The sequence below is a fragment of the Aspergillus foveolatus genome, assembly GCF_047715535.1.
Source record: "Aspergillus foveolatus strain CBS 279.81 unplaced genomic scaffold BDW70scaffold_83, whole genome shotgun sequence".
Classification (NCBI taxonomy): Eukaryota; Fungi; Ascomycota; class Eurotiomycetes; order Eurotiales; family Aspergillaceae; genus Aspergillus; species Aspergillus foveolatus.
The window spans coordinates 1-23,263 of NW_027396147.1; the positions used below are offsets into that span (position 1 = coordinate 1).

General features: G+C 49.6%; 7 protein-coding genes across 7 annotated transcripts; 4 read left to right on the plus strand and 3 right to left on the minus strand.

The window, feature by feature from the left end:
• Positions 1–906: 906 nt before the first annotated feature.
• BDW70DRAFT_163870 (uncharacterized protein) lies at positions 907–4,744 on the plus strand (the record flags this gene model as incomplete). The annotated part of the gene is made up of 2 exons (XM_073741378.1): positions 907–1,921; positions 1,971–4,744. The coding sequence occupies 2 exons, from the start codon at positions 907–909 to the stop codon at positions 4,742–4,744; spliced, it is 3,789 nt and encodes a 1,262-aa protein (XP_073591871.1).
• Positions 4,745–6,163: 1,419 nt separating this feature from the next.
• On the minus strand, positions 6,164–6,525 carry BDW70DRAFT_153641 (DUF4267 domain-containing protein; the record flags this gene model as incomplete). The annotated part of the gene is made up of 2 exons (XM_073739681.1): positions 6,164–6,458; positions 6,500–6,525. 2 exons carry the CDS (start codon positions 6,523–6,525, stop codon positions 6,164–6,166), a joined length of 321 nt encoding a protein of 106 aa, XP_073591872.1.
• A 2,286-nt stretch (positions 6,526–8,811) lies between these two features.
• Positions 8,812–10,958, plus strand: BDW70DRAFT_163872 (Zn(II)2Cys6 transcription factor; the record flags this gene model as incomplete). Its single annotated transcript, XM_073741379.1, has 4 exons — positions 8,812–8,857; positions 8,906–8,931; positions 8,985–9,773; positions 9,831–10,958. 4 exons carry the CDS (start codon positions 8,812–8,814, stop codon positions 10,956–10,958), a joined length of 1,989 nt encoding a protein of 662 aa, XP_073591873.1.
• Positions 10,959–11,668: 710 nt separating this feature from the next.
• On the minus strand, positions 11,669–13,294 carry BDW70DRAFT_171731 (GFA family protein). Its single transcript, XM_073743294.1, has one exon. It carries the CDS (start codon positions 13,217–13,219, stop codon positions 12,122–12,124), a length of 1,098 nt encoding a protein of 365 aa, XP_073591874.1. The 5' UTR covers positions 13,220–13,294; the 3' UTR covers positions 11,669–12,121.
• Positions 13,295–17,083: 3,789 nt separating this feature from the next.
• BDW70DRAFT_153644 (uncharacterized protein) lies at positions 17,084–19,221 on the plus strand (the record flags this gene model as incomplete). Its single annotated transcript, XM_073739682.1, has 2 exons — positions 17,084–18,219; positions 19,095–19,221. 2 exons carry the CDS (start codon positions 17,084–17,086, stop codon positions 19,219–19,221), a joined length of 1,263 nt encoding a protein of 420 aa, XP_073591875.1.
• A 39-nt stretch (positions 19,222–19,260) lies between these two features.
• BDW70DRAFT_118801 (Zn(II)2Cys6 transcription factor) lies at positions 19,261–21,458 on the plus strand. Its single transcript, XM_073734714.1, has 5 exons — positions 19,261–19,605; positions 19,667–20,125; positions 20,182–20,405; positions 20,472–20,606; positions 20,655–21,458. Exons 1-5 carry the CDS (start codon positions 19,286–19,288, stop codon positions 21,431–21,433), a joined length of 1,917 nt encoding a protein of 638 aa, XP_073591876.1. The 5' UTR covers positions 19,261–19,285; the 3' UTR covers positions 21,434–21,458.
• Positions 21,459–21,483: 25 nt separating this feature from the next.
• On the minus strand, positions 21,484–23,205 carry BDW70DRAFT_153647 (cytochrome P450; the record flags this gene model as incomplete). Its single annotated transcript, XM_073739683.1, has 2 exons — positions 21,484–22,988; positions 23,061–23,205. The coding sequence occupies 2 exons, from the start codon at positions 23,203–23,205 to the stop codon at positions 21,484–21,486; spliced, it is 1,650 nt and encodes a 549-aa protein (XP_073591877.1).
• Positions 23,206–23,263: the final 58 nt, after the last annotated feature.

Below are 23,263 nucleotides of genomic sequence, written 5' to 3' on the forward strand. Positions count from 1 at the left end.
GGCCGAATTGGAAATCCTCGCATATCTGCATCTAATAATTGCTTTAAAAGCAATTCCTCTTCGAATTCGGTTAATTTATGACTGTTGGCGCGTGTTTCTGATCGTGATTTGGTGCCACGAAGCCGATCGCGTAGAGTATTTTCAGGGACTGCAAAAACCTGCGCAGCGCGTAAAACGGATTTAATTTGACCGTTCTGATAGGCTGAAATAGCCATCTGAATACGCGATTCTTTAGAAAGAGGCATATTGTACACTAGTGATGATATTTGACGCGTTAAATAGAGACAGTATAAAATAGGTTGAGAATCCGCGGTTCGGTGGTATCCGCGGTTCGGTGGTTGATTACGTTAACACGAACGATTTGAATTGAAGGTCTTGATCTCCTAACTACGATCTGTATAGGCAATTTATACCTTTTTCAAAGGTTTCAAAAGAAGGTCCTCGCTATACAGGAGATATCCTTGTCATACAAACGGTACGAGGCATCAAACAGATATCCCTGCTATACAAACGGCGTAGAGTATCAAACAGATATGTAAACGAGCGAGGTGCTGGACATTGATTAGTAAGGAGGAACCTCCTCCGGTTGACACCTGACTTACGCCACGTGATATAAGCGGCCTAATATCTGACCCCTCTTCATATCGTAGTACACGCAAGAGTGAAGAGATCTATCGTCAACAAGATAGAGAATCAATCATCATATGGCATCCGATCCTTAGTAGGCTACGTCCGTGTAGTTGATACAGCTTCCTTCTGCCCTTTCCCCTCTTGAGCATTCACAACATTGGTTATGAGGCCGGCTTCGCGTACCTCCTTCATGCATTGCTACCAGGCTCTGGCACAGCGAAGTCCGCTAAGGGGTCTCACGTAAATTATCTATTTGCTTGTGCTGTCGTGACTAAAATGCGCCCAAAAAGCCGCAGTGATTTTACAATCGCGATTATCTGCGCCCTTCCCCTTGAGGCTGACGCCGTCGAAGCCCTTTTTGATGAGCATCATGACCGGCTGGGAGAGTACTATGGCAAACAGCCAGGCGACGCGAATGCATACATAAATGGAAGGATAGGCCACCATAATGTAGTCTTGTGCTACATGCCAGGAATCGGGAAAGAAAGTGCAGCAAGTGTTGCCTCCAGCCTGCAAGTCAGCTATACAGGGATCAAGCTTGCATTAGTCGTTGGTATCTGTGGAGGTGCCCCTTCTCCGCCAAATTACCAAGAAATATTTCTAGGTGATGTTATCATCAGTGATTCTGTGATTGAATATGACTTTGGCAGGCAGTATCCTGGCGGTTTTCAACAAAAGACTGCTGTCAAGGACATGCTGGGCAGGCCAAGTCAAGAGATCCGGGCTCTTCTGAATGGCCTCAGGGGTGAGAATGCCCGCAATGAATTTCAGAGCCAGATTCGGGAACATCTTCATGTTCTCCAACAAAGAGGGGCCAAGTGGCATCGTCCATATATCAAGGATATCCTTTTTAATGCCTCTTATCTTCATAAGCATTACTCTGATGCTCCTGCAGGGTGCTCCTGCCTTAGGGGTAACTCACCTGACGAGATTTGTGAAATGGCATTAGAGGAGGACTGTGATAGCCTTGGATGTGACAAAAGTCAGGCAGTCCGATGTCAAAAGACCTCAGAAAATATCCAGCCCTATGTATATATCGGACCAATTGCTTCTGCTGACACTGTGGTGAAGTCTGGGCAGTACCGTGATGATCTTGTCAGAAAAGAAAAGGTTATTGGCTTTGAAATGGAAGGGGCAGGGGTGTGGGATAATCTTCCATGTATCATTATCAAAGGGGTCTGTGACTATTCTGACAGTCACAAGAGCAAGTCGTGGCAAGCATACGCAGCAGCAACTGGAGCCTCGGCAGCAAAAGCATTCTTGAAGTACTGGATGCCTGCAAACCGCAAAGGTCAGTGAGTTTCTAGTATAAGCTCGGGCAGTATTAATCTTCTTAGCAGGTGCAAGCAGAAGCAGAAACCGTCACTTGATGATCCCCTTTGGGAGGAATTCCCGTTTTGTGGGCCGCCAGGATGAGATCCATAAGTTGGAAGATTTAATCTTCATGCCTGATGGACCGAGAAAGCTTGCCATTACTGGTCTAGGAGGAGTTGGCAAGACTCAAGTAGCCCTGGAGCTAGCATACCGTATGCGGGACAGAGGGGCTGACTGTTCAATTTTCTGGGTCCCATGCACCAGTTATGAGGTTGCTGAACAGGCTTTTTTGTCCATTGCTCAAAGAGTAGAGATCCAAGACACGCAGCCAGCAAAGTTAAAAGAACGCCTCAAGACTTACTTCAGCCAAGAAGACAAAAAGTGGCTTCTGATCTTCGACAATGCAGATGATATGGATATGTGGGCCAAAGGCAGCAACGACACTCCACCATTAAAGGACTTTCTTCCCTTAAACAGTCAAGGCCATGTCATCTTTACCACTCGGAATAGAGAACTAGCTGTGGAATTAGCGTCCTCTTATGTGATACAGGTCCGTGAACTTGACAGAAAAACTGGCATGGAGTTTCTGGAAAAGTCTCTTTGCAAGGACCTGCTTCATGATACTCACACCAAGATTCGTCTGCTTCAACAGCTTACTTTCCTTCCGTTGGCTATCAGCCAGGCTACTGCATATATCAACAAAAAGGGTCTGACAGTGTCTGATTACTTGACCCTTCTGGAGGAACAGGAGACAGATGTTGTGGAGCTCCTTAGCAAGGATTTTGGTGATGACCAACGCTATACAGATGTGCAGAATCCGGTAGCGAAAACATGGCTGATATCATTTAAACAGCTTCAGAAGCTGGACCAACTGGCTGTTGAATACCTATTACTCATGGCCTGCATTAATCCACGCAATATCCCGCAGGCCTTTCTTCCACCACGATCAAGGCTGCAGATGAGTGATGCTCTTGGGCTTTTAAATGCTTTCTTTTTCATAACTATGCAACCTGGAAATGGCTACATTAGTCTCCATCGCTTGGTGCATCTAGCAACTCGAAATTGGATGAGAAAGGAGGGATGGTTTCCACTCTGGATAACCAAAGCAGCAGACCGACTAAGTTCGACTTTTCCGCATAACGACCATACCAACCGACAAGTTTGGAAGGAATACCTCCCTCATGCGCTTTCCTTATTGGGAGAGACAGAGTTTCATAGACATCAAGAACAGTACGTTGACTACATAGAAAAAGTGGGGACCTGTTTGGATAGTGATGGAAGGTATAATGAGGCAGAAAAGCTGCATGCCCAGGTGATAGAGACCCGAAAAAAGGTGCTTGGGTCAGAGCATCCTTCTACTCTGACCAGCATGCACAACCTTGCATCAACGTATCGGAACCAAGGACGATGGAGGGAAGCAGAAGAGCTGCAGGAGCAGGTGATAAAGACCTGGAAACAGGCGCTTGGGCCAAAGCATCCTTTTACGCTGACCAGCATGGGCAATTTGGCCTTAATATACTGGAACCGAGGACGATGGAAGGAAGCAGAGGAGCTGCTGGCGCAGGTGATGGAGAATCGGAAACAGGTACTTGGGCTGGAGCATTCTGATACTCTCGCCAGCGTGCACAACCTGGCAGCAACATACCTGGATAGAGGGCGATGGAAGGAAGCAGAAGAGTTATTTGTGCAGCTAGTAGGGACCCGAAAACAGGTGGTGGGGTTAGAGCATCCCGACACTCTAACCAGCATGCACAACCTGGCATCAACATACCGGAACCAAGGGCGATGGAAAGAAGCAGAAGAGTTATTGACGCACATACTGGAGGCCTGGAAACGGGTGGTGGGGTCCGAGCATCCTTCCACTCTAACCAGCATGCACAATCTAGCCTCAATATTTTGGTACCAAGGGCGATGGAAGGAAGCAGAAGAGCTGCTGACAGAGGTGATTGAGATCCGGAAACAGGTACTAGGGCCAGAACATCCTGACACTCTTTCCAGCCTGCACAACCTGGCATCAAGGTACCTGGATGTAGGGCACTGGAAGGAAGCAGAGGGTCTGCTGGCGCAGGTAATGGAGACCAGGAAACAGGTACTAGGGCCAGCGCATCCTTCTACTTTGACCTGCATACACAACCTGGCGTCAGCATACCAGAACCAGGGACGATTGAAGGAAGCAGAAGAGTTGCAGGTACGGGTAGTGGAGGCCTGGAAACAGGTGGTAGGGTCCAGGAATCCTTCCACCTTAACCAGTATGGACAACCTGGCATCAACATACCGGAAGCAAGGACGATGGAAGGAAGCAGAAGAGTTGCAGGTACAGGTGATGGAGACGTGGAGACAGGTGCTAGGGCCAGAGCATCCCGATACACTAATCAGCATGGCCAACCTTGCATCATTATACTATAATCAAGGACAATGGAACAAAGCAGAAAAGCTACAGGAGCAGGTAATGGAGACCCGGAAACAGGTGCTAGGGCCAGAGCATCCTCACACTCTAACCAGTATGCTCAACCTTGCCTTTACATTCAAGAACCTGGGAAAGACCCTAGATGCCCTGCGTCTCATCAAGGATTATGCGGGCCTCTGCAACAAGGTATTGGGCTCAAATCATCCGCAAGCTATACTCTCACTCAGTGCCCTTAATGAATGGGAAGCTGAAATGGATCAGCTCACAAAAGGCCAGAAACAACAGGCCTTAGCAGACACTTCCCCTTCCCTAGCACTGCCGCAGTCTTATGCCGGTGAACATGTTGCATCAGAGTTGAAACCTGCAGGCGGCAAACGGCGGCGATTATCATAATCTGCAGTTAATCTCAAGCAATGCTTTCAGTATCAAAGCAAGTAGTTTTTCTTTGTAGCTGAGAACCTAGACGTACGAATACAGAGGTCAGAGGCCGCTTCTCAGACACCGAAAGCCAGCCCATATTTAATACTCAGTCCTGCTAGCGAAATCCTATTATGAGCCAGGCGACTTGCTAGCGCGGGAGTTGCTCCTCTGGACGATGATCTCTGACCCGCAAGATATACAGAAATGTCTGAAATTTGAGGCAATGGGTCGTATTAGCAGTCTAGCTTGAATCTAGAGTACTTCATGAGCCCTAAACTGAAAAAATACCACTGCCGCTGGAGACAGATTGAAAAACGATCATAAAAATACAACAGCTGGGGTCTACATGTGGAATTCAAGAAGCGCTGCGGTACTCTTACTGAGAAGACATGTATCTCGCGAAGAATGTTCCTAACTATGAATCTAGTAGTTAATAAAGATAAGCCTACTATTGCTGTCTTCAAGTCCTGTATTCCGCAGCTTGGCTATTCCCGTTGCGAAGAAAACCTGAAGGATGTTTTCAAAGGACAGATCGGAGATATTGTTGACGTAAAAGTATACTGATAAGCTTAAAGAGGGAACAAATCCGATGGTCGATGTCAAGGTCCAGACATGGCTCGGTTGGTGAAGAGGCGCAGCGGCTTATATCTGTCTTGACGAGGAAGACAGTCAGGAAACCTCTGGAAATAGTAAACTCGACACTGATCGGCAATGGCTTGGTTCGATTTACATGTTTAAATGTGAATATCACCTGGCTCTTGTCCAGGAATATACCGTATGCTCCCACCAGACATCGTGGCGACTACTTCCCTAGCCTTCTCTTTCGAACTATTCATGCACAGCTGTCACAAGACGCATATGGCGCCAGAAAAAAACTTCATTGCGTTTATTCGCATATGTTGGACTCGATAAGAGAGATATGCGCTAGAGTCCGCAGCATAATCTCTCTTCAATTTCATGAAATCGTCTTTCACAAAAATGCAAGAAGAAGTGGGATACAATCAGACATCCTTTAATCACTAGAGCGATGGACTGTTCAGTCTGTCATATTGAGGGCGTTCTATTAGGGCTGTAAGTCAAGAAGGACAGGAGGGTGACCCTGGTTCTATCAATTAATGATTAGAGAAGCTACAGCTGGCATCTTTGCTTACTAGTATATCTGATTTCGAACTAGTTATATTAAATCAACAATTAAGCCCCACTGAATCTTCATTCTGAGTACTATTCGATTCACCTGCCATGACAAGCGATCATTCGTTTGGTCGCCGCGAGGCTCTCACCCAGCACCTCTGAGACTCACCTATGCTTCACCTGCCCAGTTTTTTTCCACCTGGACCTCTTGCAAACATCGGCATCAGCACTGCCCGCTCCTCCTTCACCAGACTCCGCCCATCAAGCAAACGACAACCTCCACCAAGCCCAACCCGCTACCACCACGAAAAAGGCCCAATGACCGGAAGCCTTCCACTTCAACGGTCCACCATGTGCCCTAATAACGAATCCATCTGCGAGACCAGCAAGCGAGACAACCGCCGCAACTGTGGTCAGCCCGTTGTCATGGCCTTGATGCTGCAACGCGATCAGAGCAAGACCGTACGTCGATTCCCGGATCGCCTTGAGGTACATCAACGGCGACGATTCGCGAGGGAGACCGAACCGCTCATACTCTTCTAATGGACGCAGGAAACTGTGCACTCAATGCCGATGAGAAGAGCTCCGAGGGCGTACGCGGGGATTGGGCTGAAGGCAGACATCCTCTTCTCGTGTCAGCAGCGCTCCAGCAGAGTCCGAGTTGGTGCACACTTTAGATGAGAGTTGGTGTCAATTGAGAAATGATCTAAGGGCACGAAGAGATGTTCAACGGGGCTTCGAATCGACCGGGGATAGCTTGCTTGTATACCAGATCCCTACGCTAAAATCTTAGGTGAGCACTCGCTGTGGGGAATCAGCTCCAACCTTGTCGTCCAAAAGCGAAGGAATAAACCTCGACGCCAATCATAATTGAGCATAAATCCACCAACATTCGGAGAATAACAGTGCGGACACTGACGGGGGCTAAATTACATATATGCACCTGGATCGAAATCTGGTCTGGTTCGCTTCCTGGGGAGTAGCGGTTGGTGCCGTCAACGCGATCCCCTATGCCATCGCGGATATATACAAGGTGCGATCTATGCGGATCGTCCATTCGGCAGCCTAGAGGGTCTTAACAAGCATCTCCAAGCTTTGACTTTCATCAGCTACATCTCACACCGGCGTTCCTTTAAAATGGAGAGCTTGTCTAAGTTCCTAAACATAGCTGTGGGAAACGGGATTCTCCTGGTGTCTCTCACACAATCTGATACTTTCTGTGGAACAAACACATGATGATCAAGAAGAAGAGGTATTCGAAAGCTACCTTGTGAGCTCTATTGAGTCCAGCTCCAGGGGCATAGCATTGGCCACCACCCTCACTAAATCCACCTCCGCAACAGCTGCCGAGTGAGCCTCGCAAATCTGCGGAGAGTCCGGTTCATGATGCTGCATACTTGAAGCACCTTCAACCTCAGCATCTGCCGAGGCTGGGAGTCCGCCTCAGGAGGTAGCAAAGCCCGCTCGCTGTCGTCCTTTTCTTCCTTTGCCGCCTGTGCCCTTTCGTCTCTCTTCGCGAGCCAGGCCCATCTCATGCAGAACGGGATGACACCAATGTATATGCACATGTAGAAGATGGCCTGACAAATATTGGCGGCGTAGGAGGCGTTATCGCTCAAAGCTGGACTCCCACGCCTAGATACTGCGGGCAATATGAGCCAGCGAATGTCCCAAACCGCCCAGGTGAGGTTGAGAGCAAAGAAGAATATGCCTGCGATCAGGAGGAAGATAGACAGGGTCTGCAGTAGTTGTTAGCTGGAGAAATCATGAAGCGTGACTCTGCATACCCGCCACCTACTTCCTTTCCCAATGGTTCTCACATTCACCTGTATTGTCCGGCACAGTATCTCGATCGATATCATAAGACGAATAAAATAGACCGCCGCATCAAAGCCTGCATACGCCTTTCGAAAATGGCAGCAGGCTATTCGGAGTAGCACCTGCTGTCTCAGCGAGGGGCAGAAGCTTATACTTGGTCAACAAGCCCCATTCTACCATTGTGACGACGACCGTAGATCAAACGATCGTCTGGTGGATATTCCTGAGACGCGAGGATGGCGTCTGCACCTTGGGGCATCCTGTCAAAACGAGTCCGAGAAAATAATACAGGATATAGATCAATGCGCTGTTTTCACCATACAGGAAGAAATAGGGGAGGATCTCTGCAGTGTAGTAGTATTGTGCGGCGCTCTGGGAGAGTTCGGTGGCACCGTTCACCACCAATTCCCAGCGGACAGAGGCAAAGATCGCGAAGCTGAACCCCACGTTAAGAGTCAGCAACATAATCTCTAGGCATTGATCGTGACGTGCAGGAAATTCGCAAACAGAAACCCGATAACTGTCCATTGCGGCAGCCCTTCAAAGCTGAATTTTGTACGGTGCCGTCTTCGCGTGACAAGTGCTCCAATACCAAAACCCAACGAGGCCGCCCCAAACACGCAATTCAACCCCAATACCGCCTGTCCAAGTGACAGTTGGAAGTCCTGGTAGATGACTGCTGCTTCAGCGTTTGTTGTCATACTCATTGGGAGCCTCTCTTCGTACTCGAGAGTTGCTTGGTAGAGACACTCCTGCCCTATAGATCGAGGATTTTGATAGTAGGGTAAAAAGTGACAGCCCCGCCAATAGGTTCCTTATCTTCAACTAATAGTTCAAGGCATTGATAACGGGCCTCTTCATGTCTGATAAAGGCTTAGATTCTGACGGCCATCTCCCATGATTTACTTTTTTTTTTTTTTTTTTTTTTTTACTTTCTTTCAAAAATAGAAATAAAACCAAAAAGAAAGGTGCGGAATTGCGCTCGCACTCGTCCGTTCGATCGATCTTTACCTCGGTAGGCCTCCCCGCATTTTAGACGATCTGACTTGCTGTGTGTTGACCCAGCTTCTTGAGGAAAAGAGCATGCCATGATGGCTGAAAATCGCCCCTTGCCTCGAAACCGCGTCAAGACCCGCAGTAAGTTCCTAATCTTGACCAGCAGGAACGTGAATTGACCTTACATAGCCGGGTGTTTACGTTGTAAACAGCGAGTACGTCAACTGCATCTGTATCTAAGCTCACACCTGATCTAATACAGCCATAGAGAATAAAGTGCGATGAGACACATCCTCACTGCAATCAGTGCAAGCGGCGAGCCTACGACTGCCCCGGATACCAGCGCCCGTTGGAGTGGTCGTCCAAGTACGAGGTTGCTGCCAATAATGACGCAGCCGCAAGGAAAGATGCACGCTCGAAACCCACCATCAACGCCGGAACACCAGATCTGACCGTGAATACAATAAGTCCTATCCTGTCGCCGTCGGCGTCTGTGCCGGGGTCAACTCCCCAGCATCTCCCGATGACAACCGGGCTCGCCGAACAAGATGCTTCTCATTATACCGCAAGCCCAGATGCAAGTTTCCCAGAGTTTGAATTCAATAATATCTCGCCACCGCAGTATGAACAGATATCAAGCTCTTTTCTTGGCTCCGTGCAACTGCCCGACGTTTTTAATACCAACTTGGGCGAATGGGCTGATCTCACGGTGTCCTTGCCCCTGCCGCTGGAAGACCAAGACACCCGAATCTCCCGATACTACTTTTTCAAAGTCTGCAGGATCAACTCCTGCTTTGACTCCGGCACAAACCCTATGCGTGTGCAGATACATGACCAGATGGCCTTCAGTGGTCTAATCTACCACTGTGTTTTGTCCATGTCCGCAGCGCACGAAGGCAGCATTGGTTCCACCGCGCTCACCTACAGATCAAAAGCTGTGACCTGCCTAAAATCGGAACTCACACGACTCAAGGAGGAGACTGACTCTGAGAAGCCACTAGGGTCGACAGATCTGTCTAGCGCCCTACTTGGCTGTATCCTGCTCGGGATGACTGATGTAAGTTGCCTCAACGTATGATGAGCGGAGAACAACGAATTCACCTAGCTTTCTTAGGCGTGGCATCGCCCGTCTAATCTAGGGATAACGCACCTACATGGTGCAAGGTGCCTATTCAAACGATGGATATCAACAACTGGTACAAATGATGGCGCCGTGACGGCATCGCCACGAGACTTCCTGATCGGGATCATGGTATATTGGGAGTCTTTGGCTTCATTCTTCACCGACCAGTCCCTGGACGCGATAGCCTATCTATATGCCTTCTGCGAGGAGGGCATTAGCATCGGGACCCGAATACATCCCAACCCCTGGGCAGGTATCTGTACACCTTTATTTGTATACCTCGCGAAAGCAGGAACTCTTGCCCGCCAGCGATCCTTGGCGAAGAATCTCTCAAACTTAACTGCCGGACCGTCAGCTACTAGTATTCAGACCCAGCTCATCGCCGAACTCACAGGACATGCCCGGCAGACCGAAACCGCACTCCTACAATATGAGATCCCGGCCGAGGACCGTATCAGAGAGACAGCCGACCACCTAACCCCCATCAGCCACCTTCAGAAAATGGCCCAGATCTACCGTCTCGCTGCTCTGCTGGAGATATACAGGAATTTCCCCTCGCTCCTACGGACGGAGAGTAATACCACCCCGGGATCGACAACCCAGAGTCAAGAACTTGAACGGCCCCTCGAAAATTCCAGCAGCAAGGATAAGCTCCTCACCTTGGCAACAGCCATCCTAACTCTCATTATGGGTCTCCCGCGCACGTCAGGAGTCAACTGCGTCATGACGATCCCACTCATCATTGCGGGAAGTACTCTCCAACCAGTCACACCAACCTTCGTTGGAGCCAGAAAAGCCGAAAAGGAAAGCGGGAGAAAAGACAGCTACCAACTAGAAACAGAAACAGCTACAGCTTGGAACACCCTCGCTTCCGAGATCCTATCCATCTCGGCGCAGGAGGAAACAAGGCTATACTGGCGCGATCTTGTCCGCGAGCGTCTGCGGGCTGTGCATAGTTATGTAGGACTCGCTAGTGTTCTCCGGGCACTGGATATTCTGGAGAATGTTTGGGCTCGCTCTGATTTCCAAGCGATTGCTACTGATGGGGAGGCTGTATTAGAGTTTGTGCAGTGGACTGAGGTTATGGTTGGAGAAAAATTGGAGACGGTTCTTGGGTAGATATTATGGGTCTGTATTTGATCCCCCTTAGTTTGCGGTGTCTTGAGTTAGACCAACGCATTTATCTTGCTCTCCTGTCTCACTGACTATATTCCGGAAAAGGGCCTGGGCAAAGCAACAGAATGTCACAGCAGGGCCAGTGCGCCCTTCTGCCTCTGTATACGACATTTACGTAGGAGAAAGGCTGATGCCGCGCTAGCGCGTTTGGAGTAGCTCGACTGGCAGAACGTTCACCCTCCATCATTCCTCTATGATCCGATTGGAGTGTTGCGTATTATCCCAAAACGAGAAAAAAAGTGCGATTGGCTAGGTGACGACTAACCGAAAATCTTGTGTATATCTACCAATCGTGTTTGTCGTCCACCAAAAGTGAGTCGAGGATTCATGCCCGTATACACTTTTGAAGATAAATAGAATGTCAATAACAGGTAAAGACGGCTCGTCCTCCTGAATTATTCAAGGCCAATATTCTGAAGCTGTCCAAACACGCATGGTTGGCAATCGAAATAAATTTACTTTTATCCCAACTGGAACTAATGGTGGCATTTAGTACGGCTTTGCAAACTATTCCAACCCACTTCAAGCCACCGTCCTCGCCGTAATGTCCAGATCAGAAGAGAGATACCTCTGTAACCCAGGGGTAGCACAAAGGACTCATCATCACAATCCAGCACTGCTCGACATTCATAAACCATCTGCCCGTAATCGTCATCGGCTCCCGCGACCTATTCCCAATTCGAACAATCTTTTCATTATCAAATGCTGACCTAGCCATAAAAAACGAAGAGAGGTATTAATTTGCGATCTATTCTGGTCCGCGAACGCGTTTTAAAACCATATTCTTTAAATCGGAGACCCAGGTGGTTTCAAATGTCCTCCAGCGATCAGCCCTAGTTGTATTGGCACAACGGACTCCGTAGCGTCAGGATGATCAGAAAGAGAATGGGGACTACTCATAAATCTTGGGCATTTGCAGGAAACCTTAGGGCTTGACCTTCCCTCAGCTAGGGGATCCCTTCAACTGATATGGAAACTAACCAAAACAAAGACAAGTTTTTAGTCCGAGGCGGGTCTGGGACACTCCAGTCGTCCCTGACTACCCTTCTTCACGAAAACGATTCCGGACTATATCGGTGTTATGCGAAGAGTGAAGCATAGAAAAACTAATCCGTCGCCGGTCCTCCCTGGAAATCAATAACCTCCCCATGCACTCTCCTCCCCCACGCCTTCGCCCCCTCCTCCAAACCCTCCGTAAACAGTTTATCATACCTGAGGCCATCGTCCTTGAACCCCAGCCTCGCAGTTCTCCAGACGGCCCAATCACTCAGCATTACACCCTCAGGCGCCCGCAGAATCCCCGTCGCAATATCAACTATCCCCCCTCGTTTGTCGTAAAAGCAGAACACAGTCGCGCCGCAGGTCCCGCAGAACGTCCGACTGACGGTCCCCGGAGTCGACTCGTACCGCTTCATCGTTCCGATAAGCAGGTCGTCCGGGAGAGACGGCGTGATATGGTCAATCGGCACGAAGAGCCAGGTCGTCACATGTGCGCCCGTCAGCAGACGGCAGTCATCACAGACATCCAGCAGTGCGAGCCATTTTGTCCTATCGGACGGATGAATCCACCCTTTGCTCAGCGGCGAGTTTATAAAGTCCTCGCGCGGGCGGGAGATGGTGAACGAGACGCCGCCGCAGTTGCACTGCGCAAGAAGCTTGTCGTCCTGTCTATTGTGCGGCGCAGAACGACCGGCCGCACCGCTTGCAGCACCTCTACCAGCAGTAGGAAACTCCGTCCCTTTTACCTCTGGATTCCAGACCCTCAGTTCCCTCCTGCCGATCCGGGGCAAGAGCTCCGCAATCCCGCCATCGCCCGTGGAGCCTTTCTCCGTATAGATGTGCTCGTCGATCACCCAGATCGCAGTTTCTTCGTTCCCGCCTTCGATGATGGAGACAACCGTATCCCATATTCCGAGCACGTTCGTCCCGCCAACCTGGCACCCACATGTGCTGCAAAAGTACAGTTTCGCTCCGCTCCCAGGCGGCATGTACGCTGTAAGATTATCCCAGCTCGAGGGGGCGATGAAGGAGGGTTTTACTCCTTCTGGAAGTGGAGCGTGGTATGAGGCCGTCGTGCCGTGGGTTGTACGGCAGAGGGTGCAATGGCACAGATGCGCGCGGAGCGGGAGGGAGGATGGTTCAACGGTGAGGGTGAAGTGAGTGGAGCGACAGTGGCAACGGATCGTTAGTGTTTTTGTAGACATTTCTTATTCGCTTAAGCAAAGATGAACGGATAGAGATGAAGATATAAATGAGGACCTTGAGGAATGGCTGCAGGGGTTTTAGTGCTTTTGTTTACGATGCGGGGTAACAGATGGGCTGACGTTATCCTGCATCGACGGCCTTGCTTATAAATATCAAATCTAATCTGTCTGGCAAGGATTGAAGAGATGACGTCCATAAATTCATCCTACCTTTGTCTCAGGTTGGTCTCAGCCGAGAGACTAATAGGCTTGAATGAGTTCGACCCAGTGGACTATGGCCTTGGGGCATTTTCGTGAACTTCAAATAGAGTCTTCAGATGATGGTAGGCCTAATGGCTGTAGGCCTGAGATATTGATCTTAAATATAGTATATGATGCGAAGCACCGCTGCCTTCTCTCAGGTGAAGCCAAATCCAGGCTATCTTCTAGTTTACATCTGGGTATTTGTCCATTAATTAAGCATTGCATGCCGTCAGAATTGAGTCTTAATCGGGTAGGTGAGTATAATATTTCGTCAGGATGAGCTCGCTATCACTTTGGGCTGTAGCAATATGTTGTTATGGACGGATAACCAGTACTAGACCTGGAGATATATCGCATGCTATCTCGTCCAGCAGATTCAACAGAATATCGTCAGTCGCGTATCAGACACTCAGACGTGGATGGTTTGCTTAATAGTAAGTCTTCATATGAACTGCTTCTCAGCGTGCTAAAAGCTTAATAAAGTCTGCGCTGTGACGCCAACTATTACAGAGATATTGAATGATACTCTGACGGATATATGTTAGAGCGGCTGCAAAGGTTATTTTAGAATAGAGGCTATATGGAGATGGACATAAACATCGAATTTGCTAAACATCATCCTGGATAGAGGAACGTTGTCACCTCAATTTGAAGTGAAGAAATCGGTGTGCGATACTAGGGCAAGCTCCAGATATCGCCTAATAGCGTCGTGACACCGGAATTAATTCTCTGAAAATATGCTGCAGGACGTCTAGAATGTCCTGCTTGAAATTGTCATACAAATTTTTATGGACCTTGAAAGGGATGATGTAGCGAAAAAACCAAGCGAGCAGATGTATATGCCTCGCGTTCCAGTCTGAAGATGCATGAGAAAATATAATTCAAATTGAAAGTACGCCACGTAAAAATAGGTGCTACGCGGACTCCCTATCACTATGGGCCATTTCAGATTCGGAGGGAACAAGGATTAGCTTCAGAGGCTGTGGCCGAATAACGCAAGCTTTTATCCAAGAGGCCAATGAGCCTGAAGCTCTCACCCGGACCATCGTCAAACAGCTGTCTAGATCAGGGCCTGAAAAGCGCATTTGAAAAGTCGTAGCACTCAAGTATAGGGGAGCAGTGGTATGGAAACGGTGTAATGCTAATTTCCCGCACTCGCATTTAGTGCTGCATTGAATTAATACGGACTGATGATCTCATTGACGTTCAAGCAGTAGAAATCCTGCTGCTATCCAATCCTATATTCGTCCCCTCGAAAGTTCAGTCGCCATTCGATCAAGAACTTGCTTGTTTGGCTGGTTATATATGGACCCATACCGGATCCCCTCCCCAGTCTCGAACAGAATTCCCTGCTCCGGAAGTCAACGCCTGCATGGATGAATATGTAATACGAACACGTGTGAAGCTCGTGGCTGAGCTGGATCAGGAACTTCTCAATGAGGTTAAGAATTCATGTCAGAGGTGCAAAGAAAATGGTTACTTGTCGACTTTTGCATATGGTGCTCCCGATAATGGGAAGTCACTACAATGAAAGGTGACGGTCTCTGAGCTGTTTTCGTTGAAGGCTCTATCGAGTCAAGAGGAATGGTTCCGATGTTCCCTAAAATGCGCTATGCAAGAGCTGATACTCTCTGCTCCGGTAAGTAACTTAGTCCGTCTCATAACTGTCAGCTACAGTTATCGCTAACGTTTAGGACGTAAATCAGGGGCACGGCTTGCTTCTCTCCCAAGACCGGGTTCTCACCGATAAAGCCCACACGATCCTTCTCGTTGATAGGCATAGCCAAGCCGCCGGGCGGGCACCGATCGACGCCGCCATTGCAGATGGATGTTTAGCTGCTGCCGTCAATGGCTTTTTGAGCTATTACCTAGCGCGGCAATTGCGTGGTTGTTTCAGAGTTAGTAACCGGGCAAAGCCTGTCACGGCTGGGTAGCAATTCGAAAACAGTAAGTACAGTCAGTAGGGGTTGGAGACACTCCGAATCCGAGATGACGCGTTATTTTCTAGTACAAAGAATAATTTCCATTTGGGGCTCTGTATCATGCCTGAAATGCGACTTTGTGGCTGAGTGTTACATTGTGCAAGTTGGGACGCATGTGTAGTCTCACGAGTGGCATGTTGAGGCCTTGAACAGACAGATGATTGTGTTTTCGATGTCAAATAGAGAGACGTACCATGGTACTCGTCTGACTGACCATTATCTGCGCAGCCGGGAATGGTGGACGAAATGCTAGACTAGCGTTCGCGCGCGGAATGAATGGAAGGTTGAGATTTAGCCCGAGAGCCATAAATGTCGACCGTATATCGAGCAACTATGGACTTTTTCTTAGCAGAATTATGGACGAAGTATGGCATTTTCATCCCAAGCCATGTTTTATATCTTCCGTAAAGTAAGCGAGTGACTCTTGGTCCTTTGTGGATGTACCCTAGACCGGCTATGTGTTTATATATAGCCTTGGTAATAGGCACACTCGTTCAAAAAGTGTATCCATCATGCGGCAGAGATTGTTCAACCTTTCAGAAATGTGGTAAGGTTGCCTATAATCTTTGACACACCAGGACAGGTTTTTTTTATCTTTAGGTATATCCCGCAAGAGTCTGTGGTGATCCACGCTGATCATACCGGCAGAAGTCAATGCCATTCTAGCTAGGCTGTGCAGGAAGCGGGTACTATTTATGTCATGCAACATTCTTTCGCGAAAACTTGGCGGTCTTGGTCAGGCAAAGGCGTACTAGTCCCTGAGATATGGCAAACATCTCAACGAACACCGGGCTGATACTGAATAGATAGTTCACTTGAAAGCAACCTGCCATGGCCGGTTCGTCTCCATCTGCTCAAGTAATCGGATGCTGCTGTCCTTTCACTCCTTCTGCTTTTAGCACTCTGGTGCTCTCAGCAGCGTATAGGTCACTTTGGGGTTGCTTGCTTCAGATCGCACTCCGGACCGCGCCAAATGTGGGTTTGAACATGGTCAGACATGTCTTACTTTGTATCGCCGTCTTTGATCCTGGTCAAAGTATCCAAACCATACGTTCACAACTATTGGAACCACTTCCATCACATAGAAGTACTACTGAGATTGTCCACTTGAGATCTGAAAGCAAACTTGCCATAACTGGCAGCGAATGATGGCAAGAATGGAATACCACCTGGAGACAAATTGCCAGCGGCCATAACAGCATAAAAAGCCTCTTGTACGATCTGACGTTCGTTACCTAATCGGAGATCCTCTGTGGCTTGGACAGAACATGAACCCCTAAGCGTAGGGACTGGGAATGCGGGTCCTCCTGTCAGATCCACAAAGTCTGTTTCATACTGCTTCATCTATCAACGCCGCAATCAAATGCTGCCTAATTTTATGGTCTCGTATTCGTCTTCTTATAGCTTTTCGGGCAACGAATGCCACGGATGTCAAATGGGCTGCATAGACGACCGACTGTGGAGCTCAGGGAACATAGCCACAAATGCTGGCTTGTATAGCTTGTTACCGATTGGTAGCTAGTATATGATGCGTTTAAACATGTCCTATATCAGCCTCCTATTTGAGCGGAAAGATAGGTGAATACATTTGCCGGACAAGCCATATCCTGCTAAGAATCAGAATTCCCTAATTGCAACAATGCCTCTAATTATCTCATGTTTCCTCTTCGTTTACCTGTACATCAGCAGCTCGCTATTTTTTGACATCGTTCATTTTTTCCTGCACCAATGGTCAACCTCGCGATATGAAGCCCTGCGATGGCTCTCGCGTTGTCATCAGTTCCATCATCTCTACTACAACCGGTCCCTGAACTTCAATCCCAGATATCGGTGGCAGAATTCCTGGTTTGCGTTGCCTCTTGAAGCGGTCTGCCTGTGTATCGGAGGCCTACTGGGCTGGTTCTTCCTCCTGCTACTCCCAGTAATCGAACAAAAGGGCGTACTACGTGCTCCACTGATCGCTATCCTTGCCGTACATATCATCCGCACGTCAGTCGTTATCTACATGAGCGGCCAAGATTCGAATCACGTCGTCTACAAGATAGTCCCGAAGGACCCCTCCTGGCTGTTTGTTGGGCCACAGTTCCACGCACTACACCATGTCCATCCGGATCGGTACATGGGCTCGGTGGTCAAGTTTTTTGATTGGGTAGCGGGGACTGCTTACTCTCTGCGTAACAAAAGCGTGGTCATCACAGGAGGGTCAGGAGCACTTGGATCCGCGATAACTCGCCAGCTACGGTCCGAAGGAGTTCGGAATGTATACCCTTTGAAATTCGGAGAGCATTGGACTCATGGCGATGTCAGTCGTGCCAAACCCGTCTTCGACCATCTGGATCCGGATATCCTCATCCTAGCGCACGGCACGAAGGGTGAGGACGCAATGGATGCGAATTGCAACTCGACCATCCGTCTCATCCAACTCTACCTTGAGCGACGGGCCGACCGAACCCCAACTAGCGCATCCAAGACCCTCCCTGAGGTGTGGTACGTTGGCAGCGAGGTCGAGCTGCATCCTGCCTTTGGAGGCGCCGAAGTGCGCCGCTATCTTAACTCGAAACGGGCGTTTCTGCCCTACGCCCGTGCACTATATGATGATTCCGGGGTCGTTTATCGCCATATTGTCCCCGCTGCGTTCCAGTCACCGATGGGCAGGGCTATTGTGTCTGCCGATTTGGCGGCGGGGGTCATGATGTGGTGGATTCGTCGCGGCGCCCGTTATGTCCCAGTTACCTATACGGGGTTCGCATACCTGAACTTCTTCAAGTTTCTTTGGTGGGTCCGTCCACTTCCGTCTCGAAGTTGAACGGGGTTGATGTTTGGAGTGTGGCCGTAGAGTTTGTATGAAATTCTTTAAAAGTGTCGTAGGAGCTGACTATTCCTGTTTCTCTTACTTTGTTCTGAATGAAGATAGGCTCCTTGTTCTCGTGTTGAGAACCACTGTATACATCTAGTATATAAAATTCAGCTATCCGCCAAGACAGTATTTGAGTAAACTCAAACGCTTTAATCGATTCTGTCACGAACGTGCCACATGAACTGATTGCCTCTAGTTTAAAAGGCTGCTATGCATGCCAATTGACATGATATGCCTACGTATGGATGAGCTTGTCAATCTTCAGCTAGTGAAAACAGATTGAGTCTACTTTATCAATAATTGGCCTTAGAAGGGTCCAGACAAACGTGCACACTTCTTGCTAAATTGCGGTCGAAGACTGCAGGTCGGACCTACAGTGGGATTAAAGAGCAGATTTCGCAGTTTACTCGACTTTCTTCATGACGAACGGCATTTGTTGGGGGTGTGAGAATGAGTTGAGGCAGGCAAGGGTTTGGTATTTTGCGGAAGTGAGCTAAAAGTGTAAGAGAAAGCCCCCTTCTAACCCAGGGAATGAGTCCGAGACCTTCGTCCTGAATTCTCCCAGCTTCATCTATGCTGAATGGGGATTTCAGTGCCTGAGAGAGTTCTTGCACGTACAAATTTATAGGGTCTCACAATAAACGGTTTTGCGTGCAGGTTCAACAGCTCCTATGCTGTCTCAAGAAGGCCCCACAACCCATACTTATATGTTCTTGCCTTGACGGCATATAACGTGCTTAGATGGCGGTTCGCCCCTACTTATCACTACATACCAATACCACTACATATATAGCTCGCGAAATACTATAGACGGCGTTCCAGTGGACTCGGCCCGAGTTCGGCCGGATCGGAGCGGGATCGGAGTCAGCCGGCAACGCCATGGAGCATCGTCATCAAGCGACGTTTGTAGGCTTCTCTAGCTTTGTAGCTTGCTTTAGCTTCTGACAAGCTTATTTGATGACCGATTTCTAACGCAGTGCAGACATGCCCGAGCCCCACTACCAGTATGACACGACCGTTGTGAGCGAACTGCTGAAACAGAAGCGTAAAGCTCGCGGCATCAAATCCTGCTTCCCGTGTCGGCATCGCAAAGTTCGGTGCGATGGACATGTTCCTTGTGCAAGCTGTGTAAAACGCGGCCATTCTGAGTTGTGTCGCGTGCCGACTTCGAGTTCTGACGCTGCAGAGTCCACGCAGGGGCTGGGGCTGAGGAATAATAAGTGGACCTCAGACTTGTCCCGACCACAGTCACTGTCATCCCCGCAGGACAATCCTGTTGATGAGCAGCAGGATGCAGCTGCAGTGTAAGGATGATCGATCACTAACCAAGTGACGTCCGGACTGGAGTTGCTAATCTTCGCACAGACAAAGCCCGGTCTGCGACAGCCCCTCCGTCCAGTACCGAGCCCACCCAAACCTGGCATCACTGCTTTCGCGGCTGGACAAGATCGAACAGCAGATAGTTTCTTTGAAGAATGACCTGCGCGCGACAATTTCAAGTCCTCTAGCTGGGCGTTCAAGTTCTGCCGACCAACCTAGCATCACCCATTCTGCTGCTCAAGCCGGTCCGCAAGGCAAATCACCCGGCCGTCACGTTGTCGAAGATGCCACGGGCGCAACCATCTTCTTAGGAAGTCGTTCTGATGCACCATTAGCTCTAGGCTGTAGAGAGACATCTGCTTCAGGTCTTGGTGGGAGGATGCTCGACGAATTGACCATGGCCCAGTTTGTGCCCCGGGCTTATCCGTTTACAAGTCTTTGGGGGCCGGACGCCACGGTCGAAGAGGTCTGTGAAACATTGCCGGAGGAGGCTGATCTTATCAGGTGCGTCTAATTGCAGAATCCGATAGAGTGGTGCTCCGTATGACTAACAGCGATAGATATTGGCAAGCGTACCAGTCGACCGCGTACCCATTCTACCCGGTGCTAGTAGATGTTGAAGGCTTTGGGCTATCGGTATTTGAATTCTTGAACACCAGAGCGTCTCAGGACGCAGCGGAACCAAACCCGTCCTGGCTGGCCTTGTTATTCGCAGTGCTAGCCTGCGGTGCGCAGTTTACGCATGATCCTGTGCAAGAGAGGGACCTAAGGTCGAAAGTCTTCAGTATGCTTTACGCTCACCATCTTTGTCCGACCCTGCAGACTGATGCTTGGGCTAACGTAACATCAGCCTGTTCCTCCTTCCAATGTCTCCGGATGTCCAACTTTTTCTACCATACAGATCTCGATCAGATCCAGGCCATGGCATTGATATGCCATTGTTTGAGGAACAATCTCGACACAAATACGGCGTGGATCTTAATGGGTACGTTGTACTTGTGCTCTGGATGGCAGACACCTGACTATTTCACAGGTACAACAATGCGACTCGCCCAGAGTATCGGCCTGCACGAGATATCTCCAGCCTTGCCACCAAAAGAACAACTCCGACAAAGTAGATTATGGTGGACTCTGATTTGGCAGGACACCTTCCTCTCATTTACATATGACCGGCCTCCTAGTTCCTCGACGCCTGAAGGTTGTACTATCCCTCGTATCTCGGAATCTCCTGGTCTCTCGTTTCAAGAGTGTGTCTTCAAGATATGCCAGATCATCAGCAACCAGTCACAGCTCAAGGGCGAGCATAGTGCTCTAGGCTACAAAACGGAGCTAGAGGGGGTCTTAAATGAGGCGAGTCCCTTTCTCACCAACAAAATTCACTGCAGGTCCCTACAGGACCACCTGGAACGCCTGGCGCTGGGTATTCATGTTGGATATGCAATCTGCCGTATGAGCCAGATACACTTGGATTCGATGCCGGACAATTCGTCGAGCGCTGTGGCAGCTGACTCCCGACGCCGGGCTATACGAGTTGTCGAGAATTTCTTAGAACTGCATCGCCTCTGCAGCACGGTCTGCCGGTCCTGGGCATTTGTCCACAATGCTGTCAGCTGCGCCATTACCATTCATAATCTTGCATACGTAACCGTGGATGGACTAGCAGAATCCAACATCCTCGCTCACCGGCTGATGAAGCTGCTTGAGAGCGAGGCAAGAGCGTCGGAATGGTACGACGCAGATACAAATGTGCGTTATTTCGGACCATACTCTCGAGCACTTAAAGCGTTAAAGGAGATATATAGCGATGCTTGAATTTTTGTTATCTCAACCTATACTATTTACCATTTTGTCGCTGCAGGTGGTCAAGACCTTCTCTTCGCCCTGACGTAAAAGTTCAACGGCCGTATCAACTGGAACTCTGGATCATACTCGATACTTTCAACACCGTCCCTCACAAACTCGTACCGACTTACCAGCTCCGCAAGGATTACTTTCACCTCCAAGAGCGCAAAGTTGAAGCCGATGCATCCGCGCGGTCCGGTGGCAAAGGGGACATACGCGCACCGGTGCAGGTTCTTCACCTCGTCGGTATCCCACCGGTCAGGATTGAACCGGAAGGGATCATGCCAGATACTTGGGTTGGTGTGAATGGCGTAGAGCGCTGGCACGATCACGCTGTTGGCTGGGATGCGGTAGCCTCCCGGTAGGACTACGTCGGTCTTTGTGGTGCGGCCCGGTTGGAAGGAGGCGTTGTGTAAACGTTGGGTTTCCTTGACGAAGTTGTTGAGGTAGGGAAGGCTGTGTGCTAGATCGGGGGTCCATGTTGTCTCGTTGGGCTCGCCATTGGGGCCGAGAATGCCGTGCTCTACAAGTTCGCTGTAGAGGCGGTCTTGGGTGCCTTCGTACGTGACGAGGCAGTAGATGAGCCACGATAAGAGGGCCGATGTCGTTGTGAATCCGGCCCCCGTGACAATTAACATGTTGGCCAGGATCAGGCCAGTTGGGAAGTGCTCGTCTTTCTCGTCGACCGCATGAAGAAGATAATCCACGACGCAGGATGCGCTCAGCGCGGCATCACTCATGGGTGCATCTTTGCTGGTAGACCGGGCCGCAACCTCGTCAATGGCCTCCTGCAGCAGAGTATATATGGTGTGCTGGACAGTCCGCAGACGCGCTGGGTCGCCAAACGGAAGAAGTCGATACCACTCTCCGCGTGCCGTGATTTTCTTGTTCAGTGAGAGCAGAGACGCGATGTTCGTAACAATCGGATGCAAAGGGGAATCTATTGATGCGAAATGCCCGAAATCCTTGCCCAGCGAGAAGGACCCGACCGTCTGCGAAGCAAGCTTCACCATGTACTGGTAAACATTCCAGCTCTCATCGCGAGCATCCAGCTCATCGAATACTGGGAGTGCTTTGCGCGCGCAATCCTGCATCAGACCCGTGTAGTGTCTCACGGCTTTCGGACCCATGGCAGGGGGAAGATACTTGTGCGCAAGACGCCAGTTCTCCGTCTCCGTGTCGCCGATGAAAATGGCCGTGTTGTCCTTGACGCCCCAGAGCGGGTGGTCTTCGGTAATCTTCTTGGTCATGTAGATTGACTCGGCGAAGCAGCTCGCTGCCACTTGGGGACTGTCGGTCAGGTAGATTGCTTTCCCCATGTTGGTGGTCTTGATGACGGGCCCATATTTGCGGAAGAGCCGGTAGTGGTTGCCTAGATGGTCAGGAAAGATCTCGTAGAAGCTGCCGACAAGGGGGAGGCCGGGCGGCCCCTGAGGGGATTGCACGGGCTTGCCGTCAACGAGGAGGCCGATGGCTGAGGAGGAGTTTGCTGATGTGAGGACTTCGTCTACCGTTGACAGGGTTCCTGAGGAGGTGTAGAAAGAGAGTCCTACTCTGTCAGCTTCGAGGCCGAGGATCAGTAGACCTAATGACATACCCAATGGTTGCGCAACGTGAAACACTAAGCCGACAGCACGCTGTAGGTCCTCGAACTTCCACCGAGTGTCGACAGTGATGGATTGTGCTGACGAGGGTTCATCTCCAATGAGGTAGAACTGGCACTGCACAGTAGGGGGTCTCATTATGATAACTTGTTGGCGATTACATCGGCTCGTAATCGCGCTGTCCACTTCATTTTTA

Excerpts from the sequence above, each read along its gene's own strand:
- BDW70DRAFT_118801 (XM_073734714.1), top strand. The coding sequence starts at position 19,286 with ATGCCCGAGCCCCACTACCAGTATGACACGACCGTTGTGAGCGAACTG. Across the intron at positions 20,126-20,181 it reads GAGGAGGCTGATCTTATCAG|ATATTGGCAAGCGTACCAGT; the intron begins GTGCGTCTAATT and ends TAACAGCGATAG. Across the intron at positions 20,406-20,471 it reads CCTAAGGTCGAAAGTCTTCA|CCTGTTCCTCCTTCCAATGT; the intron begins GTATGCTTTACG and ends ACGTAACATCAG.
- BDW70DRAFT_171731 (XM_073743294.1), bottom strand. The coding sequence starts at position 13,219 with ATGTCTACAAAAACACTAACGATCCGTTGCCACTGTCGCTCCACTCAC.